The sequence below is a fragment of the Carassius auratus genome, chromosome 31 (assembly GCF_003368295.1).
Source record: "Carassius auratus strain Wakin chromosome 31, ASM336829v1, whole genome shotgun sequence".
Classification (NCBI taxonomy): Eukaryota; Metazoa; Chordata; class Actinopteri; order Cypriniformes; family Cyprinidae; genus Carassius; species Carassius auratus.
The window spans coordinates 19,387,259-19,406,863 of NC_039273.1; the positions used below are offsets into that span (position 1 = coordinate 19,387,259).

At 38.8% G+C, this 19,605-nt stretch overlaps 1 protein-coding gene across 4 annotated transcripts in view; it reads left to right on the forward strand.

The window, feature by feature from the left end:
• LOC113050743 (arf-GAP with GTPase, ANK repeat and PH domain-containing protein 1) overlaps positions 1-19,605 on the forward strand; it is a 155,213-nt gene that overhangs the window by 131,003 nt on the left and 4,605 nt on the right. For all 4 annotated transcript variants that reach the window (XM_026214013.1, XM_026214014.1, XM_026214011.1 and 1 more), the window contains 3 exons: positions 7,287-7,441; positions 8,058-8,148; positions 8,377-8,599. In XM_026214013.1, coding sequence (XP_026069798.1) covers positions 7,287-7,441; positions 8,058-8,148; positions 8,377-8,599 — 469 coding nt within the window. The remainder of the gene's footprint in view (positions 1-7,286; positions 7,442-8,057; positions 8,149-8,376; positions 8,600-19,605) is intronic.

Consider the following 19,605-nt stretch of genomic DNA (forward strand, 5'->3'; position numbering starts at 1 on the left):
TAACATTGGAATCATTTGGAAGTCATAACGACATCCTACAATTGTCTTCAAGATCTTTCACTGTATCCTAAATGCTGGTTGTAACTGTTTTAGGTGCACCGTTTTAGAAACGTTTCCCTAAACGCACACAATCTCAACATGCCGATGATTCTCAGCTAACATTACAGCAGTTCAGGGGTCTTTCTCTAATTTCAGCTCACCTGCTCTTCTCCTTTCTCTGAGACAAAGTCTTCTCACACACGTTCTTCTTTCATCCCCCTGAAGATCAATTGATCCCAGCATGCGGAGCATTTATACACTCCTCACATCCCCCCCACAGTGGGCCGCTGAAAGCCCAGCACTCAAATGGCAAACTTACTGCACGGATGATCACAGTTTATCAATTACCGCTTAGCTGTACGGCCCTAAGTGGCCCTTGTTAAGTAATTACTATGTTTGATAAGAGCAAGAGAATGTGAGAGCCTTTGAAACCGGATCGGGCGGACGCGGTGGGCTCTGCACTGCAGAGGGACAGCAAGAGCCTTATGAATGCCTTGATGATCGCACAAAGACATGGATACAGGAAGAGCGATACATTTTAAGCAGCAGCCAGAAAGAAAGACATTCCATAAGATGGCTGGGGCTCACAGGTGTCCTCGGCTGGAATTGATCTGGCACGTGGCCGCAACTTTCAATTAAAGCATTCTGCAGGTGAACAGCTCTGCACTGTTACTGGCAGGAACAAAGTGAAGATGGGCTTATGGCTTCCTAATGGTATGGGAAAAGGACTATTTATATCTTAAACTCAAAGTTGCTCTCTGTGATCAACAAAGGCTATTTGGAAATGGCTTTTAAGCACTACAAATGAGAGCGAGAGAAAGATGTGAAGAGCAGACAATCATGGAATATATGTTACTAGAAGGCGAAGAATGGTTTGTATGGGGGATCAAGCATAGCACATAGATAATAAGACTTGGGTAAATCTATCCCATACAGTTTTTACTGAGTCTATTGTGTGGAAAATAGCTTGATTCCAGGCCACGTTATTGTAGTTTTTTCCTCTCTGATGCTGTGCACATGGAAAGGACTGGATGGGATTACTGTTGTGTAACAAATGTCCCCTTAGGCCTGAGGGGAAAAGAGTGAGACTGCATAGAGCCGAAGAGACTTCAGGTCAGTTGTCAGCACAGCTGGGGCTAGACCTGTGAACACAGTGACCAAAGTGATAAATAAATTAGTGAAACTGGATTTTGCATATCATGGTAATTTTAGAAGAATTTGTTTTAGTGAACAGATTTTATGTATTACAACACTGAAATAAACATGCACATGGTGAAATAAACAAATCTCTTAAAAAATTAGCAAATATATATTTATATATATATATATATATATATATATATATATATATATATACACACACACACTAGAGAGACAACTTAGTTCATATGTCATCTCAAGTATTTAAGTATTTTTACAATGAAATATAACATGAATGCAATATTTTTGTGAACATTTCCAATCAGCCTGTAAAGTTATGCAAATGTACAAAGTGTCACTTATACCATTTTCATTTCCATCACAGAATGCAGTTAAAGACAGTCACTAAATTTGGTGTGGTGGAATTGCACGATGGTGGGAATTTACATTAGGACAAAATTAAGAGAATCTTGTGATGAATTGCTATTGGACATTGTTAGTGGAGCAATGTTTTTTTTTTCTTTTATGAAGTGTACAGATTTATTCATTCATCTTTATTTTTCATTCACACGCTCTGCTTGATAACATGGACATAACCTGTTTTGTCTTGCAGTTTTCCACTCAGACGGGGCATTATTATGCCTTTTTAAACTAATGCAATGTGTTTTCAACCCACGCTTCAAACCCACTGACTTCATTAGCCAATTAATAATTTATGCATAATTCTCATTTGTTTGAACATTTGCACTTTTGTCTGCTGACTGCAGTTCATCCTTGTTTTTCACCCTGCCTTTCTCCGTCATATATATTTCGCTTCTGTGATACTACTTGCACATTTCCCAAATATTTGTGTTTTTGGCTCTTCTCCTTTCTCAGTTTTTTTTGTCTTCTTTTCTTTCTCTCCATCTGTTCCTCTGCTTGTCATCAGATGCAGCCAAACGTATTGCATGGAAACTAAATCGCGTCGGTAGTCTGCGCAACATTTACAGCATTGCTTCCAACACTGAAGGTAACTAGCTCCAGAAAACAGACCGAGGGTTTTTTTTTTTTTTTTTTTTTGAAAAGCCCCTCACAAATGCGGTGAGACCCTGTGATTATGCTTTATCCTTCTGTCCTCCCTCATCGCTCTCCCTCGTGAAACTCGCTGCACAGCACTTACAGTTTTAGGGCATGTAACGATTGTAAAATGAAGCTTTTGTTTCCATAATTGTGTTTGTTTGTGTTACAGTGTCGTGTTTGATATTTGATCATTTAATGTAGTGATGGTAAATTGGATAATGTCATTTGGTGATATTGGACTCATTATGGGAGGTGACATGCGCTTTGCCCCCTCCCCTTCCTACACCCCCTTTCCCATGACTCCACCCCTTCCCTTGCTTTATTTATTTGTTCACATTTTCCCTGGATGTGAATAACTCCTGTAATATTTGCCAGGTTATTAATGCTAGATGCTTGAATAGGAAGGGTGTCACAAAGCAATACTGTGTGCTTTGACATTTCGCTCTGTTAATTTGTGTTTCCAACCATTCAACTCTTCTACTGTACCCCCGAGCACTGCCGTCTGGGCCGTGTGGAGGTAACACCCCCTGCCTCATTTCTGTTCATGCTGCATTCTTGCTCTCCAAGTTGATTGCGTGCCGTTTGTTGGTAAAGGTTGCCTGTGTCAGAGTTCACAAATTTCCTTGTCGCTGCAATATGCCTGAACAGCGCAGCGCAAGAATTGAAAAGCATGAAAGTGATCGGACGCTTTTGGTCTAAATTGTGTGAAACCTAATGATTGCCCTATTAGTGGCTTGTGGAATATTGAAAGCAGTACCAAGCTCCCAATAAATGATAGCTGCCCCATTGTAAAGTTTAAGGGCGAAATAGAGGGGAGGGGTTGCAGCCTGATGCCCTGTCATCACAGTTTTTGTATTTCACAGTTGTTTTCTTATTAATTTTGTGCTAAGGGGAGGGGGTGGAGCTAATCTTCATATTTGCCTCCAAATATCATCTTTCTGCATTGTTGCTCTTCATAATTGTCAAATACCCCCCTCTCCCCAACAGCACTGCGATTTAATTAGGGTGAGAACATTACTGCTGACCCCAGAGGGGCCGGTACCTTTGAAGGGTGGGTCCAATCTAGCTGGGATGCTCCAGTAATCCCACCAGCCCCCAAACCTTGCAAATGTTGATAATAATAATAAAAAAAACATCAAAAATTACTCCTCAGCCACTCCACCAGAGTTTGACTTTTTCTGTAAATGAGCACATTTTCTATTGTCTTCTTGTTACTTTGGTACAGAGCAGGAAAGACCTCTTTTTTTAAGCACTCTGGCTGCCAAGCATGTCTTTCCGTAAAGGAGGAATTTTGGGATTTGAACACAAGGCTCTTTTACAGCGGTGAGGGCGGCCTGTGGCCCTGCGGGACCTTTAATATGACTTGTATGATAGGAGTCCAATTAGGCCTGTGATTGACTAAAGGAGAGGAAATGGTGTTGCTGCACAGATTTCCCGCTGATTAAACTTGTGAAATGGCCTCACGGGGAGATGATTCAAAGAGCTGTCTCAGAACATAGTATAGCTGGAAGAGAAGTCTCACAGACAGATGGTGGTTAAAGACTTGTTTATGAAAAAAAACAAAACTAATCAGCTGTGAATGCAATTGATACATTTGTTTTTAACTTACTTTAATTTAATGATTCAAAGAGGCAGACTAGCAGAATAATGTCTGGTCCACATTACCGCTTATTCTAGCAAGATCTGCTCACTTAAGGCCCAGACACACCAAACCATCATCAGAGAACTAGAGGCGACAAAATCTGACTGTGGTGTTGCATCACATTGTATCTTAGCCGAAAAAAGTTACTCTTGAACACATGGCAGAGACTACAGCCAACACCCATATAGTACAACTTATGTTTTATGCCTGCATGAGAGAAACCTCGGACTGGTCAACCGATAGTGGATTTTGCTGATACCAATAGCTAGGTTGGACCACAATAGCCGATAGCGATTAAATAACTGATATTTTTTAAAATGGATACTGAACAAACACTAAAATGCTTTATTTATAAAAAAAAAAAAAAAAAAAAAAAAAGCTGTACTGAATCATACTAGTAGTAGTAATAATAAAGTAATAATAATAGTAAATGAAATTAAGACAAATTAAGACAAAATCAGTTTTATTTTTTCCTAAATTCTGTTTTATTCTTTTCAAAATTCTGTTATTTCCATTAGAATTTTTCTGGATTCTGTATTTTTCCGTTGTAATTTTTATCTACTCTGTTTTAACTATTAAGGCTTATTAATCAAAAAGCAAGTCTAATTAATTAAAACTATGAAACTTTTATACTTTTTCACATCAATTTAATCAAAGTTTAACAAAAAAATACATATTTAGGGCCCTATGAAATGTTTTATTTTTTCCATATTTTTTATTGTTACCAAATTCTGTGTTTTAGTATGTCTAATTATTTGAGTCCATAAAACAAATTAATTTATTTTTATTTTTTTCTTAAAGAAGCCTTACTCAAAAATGATGTTTTGTGTATTAAAAATATTCTGGATATCAAATGAAGACATTAATTTCATTTATCTTTTAATTACTGCCAACTTTTTTTTTTTTGCAAACAAAGAGAATTTACTATTACAATTGAAACATGGAAGAAATGTTGTGTGATTATTTCTTAAAAAATAATGTTTGTTTCATTTTTTAGTAGTCGTAGGCTATGTACATTCTACTGAAAAATAGACTGGACATTTATTTTGGCAAGTTGCCGTGAATGCCTTTACAGTTCTATGTATGTGATATGAGGCCAGTTTTACTCAAATCAAATGGTCAGAAGCTCATGAAAGCTCTCTCAGAGCAGTTCCGTAGATGTTGTTCATATGTTTACGTCCTCATTAAGAGAGACGACTGAAGCTGAAATCAACACGAGCATCAGGCACGCTTCAGTATACGTGTAATAAATGAAACCTTGCGTCTGCGCCATTCATTAGTCAAGCAGAATATGTAGGATTCATATTTAAATCAGCTTTTGAGGCTCAATAGTAACAGATATTAGTCCATATCACGACTTGATTTAAGTGTAAACACCTGTTTTTGATTAATTCATTCAAAATTTGACCAATTCTGTGACATTCCACTTTAAACTGTGAATTCTGTTTTTATGACTGGATTCCGCAATTCCGTCCGCGTTTTCTGCATCACGGAAATCACAGGGCACTACAATTATACCAGCACAATGTATAGTCTCACACTTTAACTGCTTCAATCCTTGAACACTTAATGATTATCTAATCGAAATAAAAGAGCAGAACTCTTTAGGAGAACTCACCGGTATCACACTCCAGACGCATCGCTTTCAACTCAAGCAGTGGTCTAAAACAGTTTATTTATTCACCAAACGGACACAGGTTTACTTCAAGAATGAACAATGAGGCATAGATAAGTTTGAAGTTCATGGTTTAAAAAAATGATCTATATTATAGTTCTATAAATGAAGCATACAGACTTTATAAGAGCCACAGAAAGACAAACGTTTCAATGAAAATGTTCAATATTCACTTCATTATGTACACTAACAACGATTCGGGGCAAATATAATGTAATTTAATGGAAAACTATGTGAATGGCGCTCTGTGGCATGGCAGGATTTTCTGTCTGCATTTAAATCTGGGTATGAAGTTTATCTTCGCTCTGTTCAGCGTACAAGATCACCTGTCTAAACAAATAGCACGTGCTGTCAGTGATTTCAACCACTAGAGGCTGCTCTTGCACTGAAAACAGACCCTTCTCAGCCGCTCCTGCAATGGACACAACCTGGAAAACTATCGCCATTGATTTTTTCCGATTATCAATTGTTCCAGCAATCAACTATCGGTGCCGATTAATCGGCAAAACCGATACATCGGTCGACCTCTAACTGTGGATATACAAATTGTGAGTCTTCTGTGTGGACCCTCTTGGCTCCCATATTTGCTGGCTTCCATCACTTCTGTAATCATCATGTCATTGATAATAATAATAAGAAGAAATGTTACTCGAGCATCAAGTCAGCATATCAAAGTGATTTCAGGAGGATCTTGTTGCACTGAAAACTGGAATATGGGCTGTCGAAAATTAAATACACCCTTGGTATATTGGATATATTAACCATTCCATACTTTTGACCGGATTTGTAAGTTTATCTTTAAGGGATACCAGCTGACTGTGAGAGATTGTGTTGACTAGTTTATACTAGTTTCTAGGTTGTTTCCTGTTCCTGTTTCTCATTGGCCTTGTATATGCTATGGGGAGTGTGGGGTTTTCCACTTCGTGGCATTTTGGCCTTAGGGATGACTCTTTTGTGTGTGTGGAGGGGTATTACTTCCCTGATTACTTCATTATGTAATTGCCCCTCCAGAGTAAATTATAAACAGAATGTGTAGAGTGTGTGATCTCTTACTACCTCAGATCGTGTTTCGGATGGGATGCCTTTGATTGTGACACACCATCACATCTCATCAATGTAGGTTCTCTGTTTGAGACATCTGTGTGTCCCTTCCATTGCTGTCCCCTCTGATCATCCCGTCAATGGCCTTTTGTTCCTAACACTTTCCAAATGTTGACCCTCAGTCCCGTTAAATAACCTCCTTTCATTTCCCTGTTTTCAAGCTCTCGAGATAACTCTTGAAAAGGGGGCTCTCACTCTCGCTCTCTCATTTAGTCACACACACATTTTCCTAATTGTCTCATGATTGGCCCATTAACCTAACCAGGGCCCTGGATAGCAGATCCATATGTCAGTTTGCCTAGGGAGTGTTGTGGACAGGACCAGCAGCACGGTTGGAAATTTTGGGAGTCTGGTTTGTAATTAGTGGCATATCCTGACCAGGGTCGTGGGGTAAGCCCCCCCAGGTCAGGGAATATGCGGCGTGTATCCCACAGCTAACAGGTGCTCTACAGGGGCGAGAATCCTTCCTGGGGACTTTTATCCCAGAACAGTACATCCAAAGTGTTTGAGTTAATCATTCATATAATATTCAAAGATCACGTACACTACTTAATGGGGGAAATACGGTATTTGTGTTGTTGTAGCTGTTGATTAGTAATCATCTTGAATACTTTCTCTCCTCCGATCTAGAACAAGAGGACAACTTTGAGTTCATCATTGTTTCTCTGACGGGACAGACCTGGAATTTTGAGGCAACATCTTATGAGGAGCGGGACGCATGGGTTCAGGCCATCGAGAGCCAGATTCTGGCAAGTCTACAGTCCTGTGAGAGCAGCAAACAGAAGGTAGAAAAATCTGTATAGTGGATCTGTTACTTGATGCTTGGCCATTCATTTATTCAAAGATACCCTAAAAATGCAATTTGTACATACAGTAACCTGAATATACCTCTTCTATGCAGGGATAGGGGAGTATAAAGTAAAAAACGTCAGTGCAAAAAGCCTTATTTATAAGAATAAAATGCTGAAGTGCTGATGTTTTATCAAGCGCAAAAATAATTAAAACCCTGCACCTCCTTGTTATAGGGCTAAATATATGTACATATGACTAAACAGTATATCATACATTCATGTACACATTTAGAAACTGTAATTACTTTTGTTGTAATATTACCCTTTTGCAGTATTACATTCCTGCTTCACAGCTACAGTCTTAACTCTCAAACACACTGTGTGTTTATGCCCCAGGCCAGGGCAAATTGCATTTCCCTGGACCTTCTACCGAGTACTTCTATCCTTTTTATTTGGTTCCCCTTCTTTCCCTGCTTTTGAATCTCATTTCAGCATGAAATGCAAAGTGAAATGTTGCTGTGTAGTCAGAATTGTCTAATCATGCTTCATAACATGCCTTATAAGTCATTACCATTCAGATAAACTTGAACTTTCCTGAATGTGCCCACAGTCTCGTCTGAGTAGCCAATCAGAAGCCATGGCTCTGCAGTCGGTCAGGAACATGAGAGGAAACACACGCTGTGTGGATTGTGAAGCCCAGAGTGAGTATTGTTATAAACTGAGATCTGCATGTACCTTTTGTAATGTGATTTATGATTCATTGATGTACTGATCTATGTATATTGATCGATCTAAATGGTGCAACACCCAGAATGACCTTCTCTATCCTTCCATATAGAATATATATATGCTATATGTATGTGGTTATGCTGTATATAAACTTAAGGACTTTTTCTTTGTTTCTGTCTCTGTTTATCTGGTGTTCTCAGACCCTGACTGGGCCAGTCTGAACCTGGGGGCTTTGATCTGTATAGAATGTTCAGGCATTCATCGCAACCTGGGTACTCACCTGTCCCGTGTCCGCTCTTTGGACCTGGACGAGTGGCCTCTAGAGTTAATCAAGGTCATGTCGGCCATCGGCAATGAGTTGGCTAATAGTGTGTGGGAAGCCAATGCTCAAGGACGCCTAAAGCCTGCCCCTGATGCCAGCAGGTACACGGTTACAGCATGTCCTCTTTCAAACAAGTATCTGTTTGAGCTTTTCTCAAAATCAATGCATTCTGTCATTATTTCCACTTCATATGATCAAGGTGCTTATTTTTACTTAAAAAAATTTGCTTGATTTTTCTTTGTTGAATATGCATCATCAAACCACAATTAGAGTTTGAAAAATTTTATTTACAAAATACTGTACTATATATTGTATATAATGCTGAAAATGTCAATTTTATTTCTAAATTAATTTAATCAGTTACAATATTATTTTAAAACTATATATGAATATAAATCTATGCAGTCAGTGGAAGTGTAAAAACAAGTTTTAAAATGGAAAATGTGTAGGAACCCAAAAAAACACTGTATCTTGTTCATGACAGAAACTTAATTTTCTTATTCCATCTCCATCTGCCTTATACCATATGTGGATTTCTGTGGAAAAACGTAAAATCAGATTTTTCCTTTTCCTTGCTCCTCCATCTTTAGCAGTGTAATTATCGGCAGAGAGGCTTTAGTCCCACCAGCCATCATAACAAATTAGTGCTGACTGCTAGCCGCCAAAATATCGACTTCCCATTCCACGCTGGGCTCATTAGTCACCTGAAGCACCTTTTAATTACTCCCCTCCTTTCTGAAAATCTTTCGATATGGATCCGCCATTTTCTGCCGCCCGTTGTCAATGTGCTAATGCGATTATAGTTCCTCATGTAGCTGTTTATGTATGTATGTGAAGGCATGTGGCCCCCTGAGTGGGAAGAGGAGATTACAGAGAGGGTCAATATTATCTCAATTAACCACAGTCCTGCAGTCATCTCTCTACTCGCCCCCAATACTCCTGCTGAAATAAACAAAGTGTAATTCAGTTTGATTCTTTCATGTTTTTGACTGGAACTAGCTTTTGACATTAATAGTTGATGTGTATTACATTTATGGGCTAAGCAGAGAAGATACATCTGAAAAACAAACACCTTTTCCATTTAACTTAAGCACATAAATTTTATATCGACACTTCAAATGTCGCAAAAATTAGTTTGGAATCACTTTGTGGTGTCACTACAGAATAACAAAGTACAAAAAATAAAAATAAATGACACAAATATTGTTTCAGAGGGAAGTGGAATAGATAGGCCATTTGCGTAGTAAGTGAAATTATTTATGAAAACGGCTCAAGGACAATTTTAATTTTTTTGCGTATTTATTTTTTTTTTGCCGTCATTTTATTGGTAATAAGCCAATTGGATGGAAAAAGGCTGGAGATAGCAAATTTCTCAACTTTTTTTGTCAATAACAAAACAGCAGAAAAACTAGGTGGAAACTTCTGTTATGCTATTGATAAGATATGTTACCTGAGCACCAAATCAACATATTAGAATGATTTCCATGCGATCATGTGACCAATACTAATGGCTGCTGAAAATTATTTTACGAAGTTTTTTTTTTTTTCATTTTTAATAAAATAAATGCTGAATTATCATTATTATTATTACTATTATTATTATTATTATTATTATTAAACGTTTTTTTAAAACTTTATTTTTTAAAATTCTATTTTTTCAGATTCTTACTAGCCACCTTCAGCACTTTCATGAAATTCTAGGGGTTCAAGAGGCCTTGTTGGGAAATTGTCTTTCATTCCAATAAAATATTTTTTTTTTAAATAAACTTGAAATCCCTGAGATTCATATAGAATTAGACACTTTAAAGACTTTGTCCACCCTGTGATCGTGCAAGCATGTGATTTTGTCAGTTCTCTGTTGTGTGTTCTTTCCATCTTTAACTGGGTGGTTCAATTTATTTATCTTGTAACGGTCCCACTGGCATCAGTCTGATCTAATAAGAGCACATTTGACCATAATAAATGTGTGAAATCTGAAATAAAAATATGATATAATACATACTCTTTACATCTTAGAAAATATTGAGTTTTCGACATGATTTGTATGCAGTGTGTGTATGAAAATCATGGTCTTCTTGATTAGCAAATGAAAACAAAGAAATGTTGTCTTGCTGATGCTCAGCAAGCTTGTGTCCTGGTGAACAGCTCGGGCATTGGTGTGTGCGCTCTGCATCCACGATTGGTGGCTGATAAATTAAAACCCTCCCTCGTGGTCTCTCAAGTGAGTAATAGAGCTCGAAATTTCATTTTGCAAGCGACTGATTTAATGATCCAAAGGGTAATTAATGGGCTGATTATCTTAATGTTAAATATGGCCAGCAGCAATTAGACTGACCTCCCGCCTGTCAAGGTCTGGGCTACTCTCGTCTTTCAATTAGGGGTCTGTTTGGGGGGTGTGAGCTGGAGGTAAGGAGGAAGAGAGACGCTGTCTTACACACCTCCGTCTCTGCATGTATCATCCCTTGTTCTACAGGCTGGAATTATGTTTGGGACTGACTAGACAGCCCACCTGAATCCAACAAGGGAATTAGAGACTATTGTCAGTCTCTCTCTTTTCCCCTGTTTCTTCTTGACCCAGCTGTGTTTATAAAGTGTTGTTTAGCCTTAACCGCTGTTTCTTTTTTCAGCCCTCTGTTAATTGTCTTTTGAAAGTATGTCAAGAGTTAAAATAAAGGTGCTTTATGTTAGACGTTTTTAATCGTTTACTGATTTGGATACACCCCCTCTTTTCAAAACCTCATCCGACAAGGATACAGTCGTATGGTTGTAATCAGAACAGTAGCATGTTATCTCAGTGTTGTCAAAAATAATGGTAGAAAACAAATGGCTACAAAATATTGCTTAATAAGGCTATTTTCTGCCATTCTATAAAAAATCAAATTAAAATAAGCTATACCTTTTAAGAGCTAGATGTATTAGTTAAAAAAAAAAAAAAAAAAACGTGTTTAGCCATAAAACCATTTCTGTTTTTAACCGCTTACTTCGAAGCAAAAAATAAAGTTTCTTCCTGTTGCCTCATGGGCGTCTTGGCCATTATATATGATGGAGCCTGAGAGAATCTCTAAACTTACCCATTATCCTTTTAGTGCCTGTGATAAATTCACACCTCCACTGCTTTTGAAAGTCTATGAGGTCGCTCAAAGACACCGCTATGGGCTTATTTTTGGGACTGTTTGGCCACACACACATTGACCCACACTCTGTTGTAGGCGATAGGTTTTGGCATGAGTGCTCTTCGGTGGCAGCTAGGCCATGTTGCGGTCTCATTTTTTTAATTAGTGCAGTGCTGCCATGGACACCAGAGTCCCCACATCCCTGCCACACACACTCGATGCCGGTCTGTATTAGTGGCCCAGGCAGGGTAGGAGTGACAGCTCTGCTAATTGCGCCTCGTGGTGACTTATTGGGAGGGTGGCGCTCGCTGGCATCTCACATTGCCAACCCTGAGCAACACTCTGATGTTTCGCAGCCTGTCACCAAGCGTGAATATTTTAAATTGTGAAATACATGCATTGTGTGTGTGATTCACACGCCCCTTTGTTCCAAGTGAACATTAGTGATATACTTGTTTTCTCATGTTATGTGAGTGTAATGGAGCAAAACTTTTTTTACACATTAGAGCTTTTGCGATATCATTATATTTCACTACAGATATTATTCCTGTGCTTCAGGGATGATGTATTTTTGTAGGCCAAAACCTGCAAGCAAGTTAGAATTTTTGAACTTCTGGTTTCATATTCCTGAAGTCAGTAGTTTGTTTTTTGATGATAAAGATAGGGGTTGTCGAAAGCTTAATGCCCCATTACAAGCGACACGATCCCATTCATTTCAATGGAGAGCTGGTGATAGATTGGATGGGGCATGTCCAGCGGCGCAACAGATTTTAGAATCCTTAAACTTTATGCAAATGAAGTGTGACATTCGGGAGGGACAGCCAACAGAAAAGAAAACTCTAGAGCTCATGTGATCATTCTCTTCTCAGCTCTGGCAATGACGCTGTGTGCATTTTTGCTGCAGATAAACATGCACGATGGAAAAAAGACATGGCGACGTGCAGCGACAAAGATGCACGCTACTAGTGGGAATGCAGCTTAATGGTTGTGGCATTGAAGTCATGTGACAATGGTGTAGTTTGTGTATAGCCTGTGGTTAACTTTTACATTTTGGCAAGTGTCCTGTATTTAAGCTTCAAAATTCATGAAACTTGACCCATTAAAATCCTCATAATGACCCAAAAGGGTAAGATTTATAAATTTGTGTTGGTCACACAGATTACTTTCTGCAATAATCCAAAAAAAAAAAAAAAAGAATTTGGAAAAATCTTTTTCCTTTGGTCGAAGATACCAGGGTAATGGTAACTTCCAGGTTGGCTTACAAAAATGTTATCTCTGCAGCACTCTATATTATTGTGATATCTATAGAAATTCTGAAAAGGAAAAAAAAGCACAATGATAACTTAGTCCAATGCCATGATAACTAAAGCTTTAACAATACAAATAAGAACTTTTCAGAGCTAGCAAGCTAACTTAATAAATGCGCTCTACCATGGTGAAATCTTCGGGATGATGAAGGCGAAGATGAGTGAAAAGGTTAGTGCTATTGCCTTCTTTTGCACTTACTGTTGATTTGCAGCTTGTCTTTTTTTATTTTATTTTTAAGTGTAGTCTGTTCTAGAGGGGTCTTGCCTCCATCAGACACCAGAGATATTGAGCTCCACACACCGCCTGACTCCCGTAGCCACATGCGTCATCATGAGCAATGCCTGGCCTATAATAATTCAGCAGTAAGTGGCTAAAAAAGAGCCTCTTTATAGCCAGATATCGGTCTTTGAAAGGGCAGAGCTAACAGATTTCAAATTAGACCCGGCTCTTAATCTGGGCCGGGGTGCAGGTGTGCATCCCCAAAGCTGAGCTCAGATTGGGCCCTGGGGACTGGAGGGAGGGGGGTTGAGTTGGGGGGACCTGCTGGGCTTCATTTTTCCTCAAATCCAGACATAGACGGAGAGCGATATGCTATTAATGTCCCATGAGTCGCTTACTCGCTGAACTTCCTCTTCGTGGGGAAGAAGTAAAATGACATTTTAGATTTGAATATGTACCATATACCTTGTTTCTGTCATTTACTTCTCTTCCATTCACCAGCGTTTTCTTGTCAGTGCCGTCAGGCCTTCCTGGAGGTCCATTTCTTCATTATTAACTAGCTGATCCTGTGATGGTCAGCCTCTGACCTCCTCCATCGGAGAAGACCGGTGATGTGAGCCGACTCATGTCCTGCATGTTAAACAGCTCCTTGCCTTTTTCTCTTTCACTGACAGAAAGCGCTGCACAAATGTTTCAAATAATTGGCTGCCCCATTCTAATTCATCTGTTAAAGGACTTCTTGATTAGATTAGGCTAATAGACATTATTTTTTACATGACTGCCTACCATTGCCCGTAATCATGTCCCAACTAGGTTAACAAGCCTTCCAATTTACTATTGGCATTAAACTGGCTGACACGAGGCAATCAGAGCATAACGTATTATGAGGAGGACTGATAATATGAAGCAAGAGGGGATTTAATGCCTGAATCATCATGTAATCTACCTATTCGTCCAATTTAATACAGAATAAATAATGTGTATATATTTGCGTGGCTTTTTCTCTCTCTCTCCCTTGCTTTGTCAGTGACTTTCCTGTGTATTTTTTCTTTAGGACAGTAAAAGCTATGAATAAATGTAATGTCTCATTATTTTTTGTTTTGAAACCTCTTTTCAAAGCGTTAAATCTGTCAATATGAAAGATCGACAAGTATGTCAGCTTGTCGAAGACCTTGTTCTTGTGCAGGAAATTTGGGTTTGAATCCAGCCTGCGTCAGGTCCAGTTCCCGCCCCTTCTCCCCATCATACATTGGGTTGTTTATGGGAGCGTTTCGAGTACAGATACTCAAAGATCAAGCCCTGTGCTGTTTTACTGATGCTTAGCACATTTCTTTTCTGTCTCTTAGTCTCTCACACCACACACACACACACTTTTTTTTTCATCTCTCTTTGCACTTTGGCCCCCATTTGCATTCTACCACTGAAGCGTTCTGATCCAGTTAATGGAACCTCATATGAGTGTGGCCCATTGCCTCCAGTGGGACTGATTTGAGTGTAGCGCAGGCCCGAGCTCAGTCAGAATCACTAAGTGCCTGTAATATTAAAAAGAAGCGCCGAGCTTAATTATCTGTGTCTATCCAAGGGCAGCTAATGACTCGGCTGGAGAGGATAATTGATTTCAGGCCCTTGTTTTTTCCTTGTTAGAAAACATGGTGCGGGGAGCAGGAACAGAGCAGCTCGTGAAGTTAAAGTGTCCCTTTGTGGCATTATTCACTTCATGAATGCTGTCTGTCCAGTGGTGTTTAGTTTTTGTGAGCTTTTTATGTTTTCCAGGAAATAGTGATTTTGAGAATAACGGTTAGAGCACAGAGATGAATGAGCATGCATGTCTGCGTCTGCACATGCGCAGGTAACTGTGCACTGCTGTCTGTTTGACAGATTTAGCCTGTCAGAGTTCATTACCTGTGAGTCAGTAGGGCACTAATGAGCTGAATTAGTGGTATAATTAGACTGAAAAAAAGAGCATTAGTGTCGATCTCTTCTCTATGAACTTCTTTCTTTCGTTTTACTCTGGACAACCTGAAATAGGTGATCCTACACACAACAGTTAACCTCTGATATGTGGTCTCCCTGAACTCTCACAGGAGTTCAGAGATGTGTGTGTGTTTGGGGTGGGGGGTCACTGGGGCCAGTGGCAGCTGGAGGGCTGTCCTGTCACGGGTGGCTGCATTAGCGGACGCCTGTCAGTGTTGGGTAAACAGCCCCTGGCTTTGAGCTGGACAGGAAGCGCAGGGAAGTGGGTAAACACAAGCCTACAAAGTGATCGTCCAGGGAGAACACAAAGAGCGCATACACACTCACAAACAGGAAACCATCCTGACAAGAAATATATGTAGACTCCCGTTAATTCCCGTGACCCGACCTGTTGCATTCCAGCAGTGATGAGGCTACTGTCGCATCTCCTGCCTTTCCCTCAGGTAAACGTCCCAAAACAGCAATGCAACACACTTTATTGAAGCTGTCAGTAAAACAGATGTTTGCCATGAACACATCAATGCAAACACAGTAATATATATATATATATATATATATCATTCATTTTGTTTATAAAAATGCATAATAATGATCAAGGAAAGTACATTTTCTCTGCAGGTATTCAAGGTATAAAGAAAATGACACACCACATTACATACAGTATTTAGAGTCATTAAGATGAAACTGAATTTTCAAAGCCATTTTAAACCTATAAGGATGCAAAGATTAAGAACTTTGCACGTGCATTTTAAACTAGGTTTTTAAATCCTTCTTTATCGTAGGCAGTCTTATTTCTCACTGACCAGTGGTCGGTTTAATGCACACAAAACAAGGGAACTTTACATTAGGTTCAGACATGTTGACTTATTACAAGTAGCCATTTTGGATCTAACTTGCATGGCCAGTAATTCTTAAAGTCCTGCTAAAGCCTGCAGTCTGCTAGCACCATTTTTTCATCAGCAGGACTACACACACACAAACACACACACAATGATACACAGTCATGGTAATTGAACAGTTTCTAATTAATTCAGTTAGCCATCTTCCTATTCAAGGACAAATTCCCCAAGATTCATATGAGTTAATACTGATTTGGTGTGTGTGTGTGTGTGTGTGTGTGTGTCTATACCCTGATTACCCTTTCCAACTGACACCAGGTTGTAAGCAGCTCCCAATCTGACCCCTGGGCATCATTTGCTCTTTTATTTTTTACATTTGTACATGATTATCTTGTCATTATACAGTATTGTTGCTCGCCTTAATTTGTGAATTTGGCATGCAAAGACAAGGTAGTTATTTTTGTACTGGGTCTTTATGTGTGTGTGAATTAAAGTGGTAGGGTGGTCTTAAGACAAGAATAGGAAGCAGCAGGTGACCTGTTTTTTCTTGTGTGTGTGTGTGTGTGTGTCTTTTCCAGGAGGTTCAGTTGTGCCGCCCATCGTCTCGCTTTACATCGGTCACCATGACTTCTGAACCGTTTTTTTTTTGTTGCCTTTTGTTGCTTATTTACACTTCATTTATGTATGCATACGTGTGTTTGTGCACATTTAGGGAGACCTCAAATCAAACACAAAATGCTATTGTCTTCCTCAAGGTTTATCGATTAGTTCAATTCTAAACTAATTAGTTAACCCAAAACAGCCCCACAAAAGCTACCAGCTACATTTCTGTTCCTATATAGGAGTAGATTTTTCTTTTTTGAACACTGTTGTAGTTAACTGATATTTAAAAAGGTTATTTGCAAGAAGTTTAAGCTTTTGTTTTCCATTAGCCAGCTGGGCTTGGCCCTTAGCAACGCTGCTAACTGGGGAAGGCATGCGTTTCAGAGGGCACTGAAGTGCTCCACATTTCCTCTAGACACAGAGAGGCAGAGGGGCAGTGGGGAGACCCTGCCGAGCCTCTTCCTCTCTCTTTTGCCCTTCTATCCATCGCCCTCCTCCACGGGTCCCAGGATGCTTTGTGTGGGGGCTGTGGGCCGTGGCCCTCGTGCCAGTCCTTTCACTCACCCTGAGCTGACCAGCAGCACCCGGAACATTCCGTGCTGCTAGACCCCCCTCTCAAAACACACACAGCTTTCCCACAGAAGCTGCAACCTTTCTCTCCTCCTCCAGACTTCTCTCTTCCCTGTCTTTCCTTCCTGCTCATTCGTCCTTTTTTTATCTGTTGGTCCTACAGTGAATCAAATGATCACTGCTGAAAGTTCTGTTTTAGTTTCTTTCTGTCTGCATGTTAGTGCTATATAATTGTTCTGGGTAAATTGCATTTCATGGCATCATCCCGATTCTGTTTGACGATCTTAACCACAGATTGTCTGATATAAAAGTTCGAAATAAGATTTTTTTTATTTTTTTTTAATCAGGACTAGTCCCATAAAATAAACCCTGTGGTTGGCCACTTTACACAGTTCTCAGATAGCCCCTTCCTGTTTATTCAGTGTCTTTTGGCTACAATAAACTGAAAAGTGAACCAGATGTTATGCTGCTAGTCAAATTTCTGACTATAGTTTGACATCAACAGGTGATGGTTACTTGAATCTTTCCCATGTGTGCCCTGTTTGTTTGTGTGTGTGTGCACTTGTGACTGTGAGATGTGATGCTAGCTGTGACTTTAGACACTTTGAGTGTGCTGTGGGGGTTCAGGTCGGTCAGCATGGCTTTGCTGCTTTGATTAAGAAGGATGTCACTAAACCATCGATCCCCTGGGCTATTGATTACCTATTTTTATGCATCTGCCTCGTTGATAAAACGTTATCTCCTCTGCACTCTGGCCCCTGATATCCATACATGGCTAATTTGTAATCAGGGGTTCTGAATTTAACCCTTTGAGACACAGTTCAGTTCATCTTTCAAAGCCCATCATGGCTATGCCATCCTCTGTTATTTAACTTGGAATTAAATCAAACATTTTTGACTCTAAAGGTTGCCTATGTCTAACATGATATTTAAAAGCTGATATGCATCTCTTGTAATTTTTTTTTAAATAAATAATAATAATAATTTTGAAAAGATCATATACATTTTACTGTTTTAGTCTCTTTTTGGCATTTTAAATAAGATTTTTATTATAACTAAATAAAATAAAAAATAATAATTATTTGAAATAATTGTAAGACTTATTAGGGCTTATTATTATTATTATTTTATTTTTTCAATGACCACTGGACAAAAAATATACACATGAATAAAATAAATATAAACAGATGTAGACACAAGTTTGTTTTTAAATAATAACTTTTACATATTCATTTTATACTACATTTAACTACAAACTACAAGAAGTGAATAGTTTGAATGTTATTTACTAGAGGTGGGCATAAATTATTTTTTTTCAATCTAGATTAATCTCACTATGATCTTGAAATTAATCTAGATTAATCTAGATTAAAATGGCTCATTCTAATTATGCCGACAGCATTCAGAATATGTGTGTTACCCAAATAAAGTTGACAAACAGTAAGTCTCTGAGAAGCGGTTTATCAAGCTAGATGGTGCATTAGAAATGTACATCTCCTGTTTCCAAAATGCATCACAAACTGCTTGAAAAAGCTGTAAACTAATTCCACATTGCACAAGGTGCAAACAACAAACAAAAAAATATATCTGGTGTCTGAATAATCTTTGGTTTGACTGTTAAAACTACAGAGTAGTCAAGAGCAGTGAGTGATTTTCTTTCTTTAATTTTCTTGGATTAACATTACAGCAGCCAGTAGCTAAATTAGGTGCGGTGACTTTAAGAGACGATGGACGCATCCAGTATAATACACGTCACATTTTTTTCCTCAACTGTTTGCTTTCACTTAAGAAATAACTGACAGTTTTTTCAAGCATAATTTCCAAGGTGGATATTTTGACGTTTCGTATGTATTTGTCGGCACTAGAGCAAAAATAAGCAAATTCGATGTTCAAGAGTTTTGATCAAAACACTTTAAAACGCTTATTTTTAGTGTTTCGAGACGCCTTTCTCTGCGTGAGCCCTGAACACCAGAACACTGCGAGTATTGAATTGTGCTCTTTCACATCTTTTTGTTTGTTCAAACTGCGATTTGTATTTGTTCGTTCCGGTGCAGGAGGGACTTCGAGGACTTCGGTTATATAAAATATCAAGGTGAAAGTCATCATAGCTCGCCTACTATAGACCCAGATCTCAACCCAACTTTGAGAATAGATTAACGGCTATATTTTTTTTATCGCCCGATAAGAGTCTCGCGTTAACGCAGCACGTTAACGCCGATAACGGCCCACCACTATTATTTACACAATATTTACCTAATTCTGGAATTAACACAATATAATATATTATGGAAAAAATATTGGGCAGTTAATTAATTAATCACTAGATTGCACAATAAAAATGTTAATACAGTTGCACAACCAATATCCATGTCAACTGTTTATTATATTTAATCAGAGATTTTTTTCAAACTGTTGTGTTTGAAAATGCATCTTTCTGCAAGTCCTAGACTAAACCAAAAATGTCTAATGCAATCTCTGTTC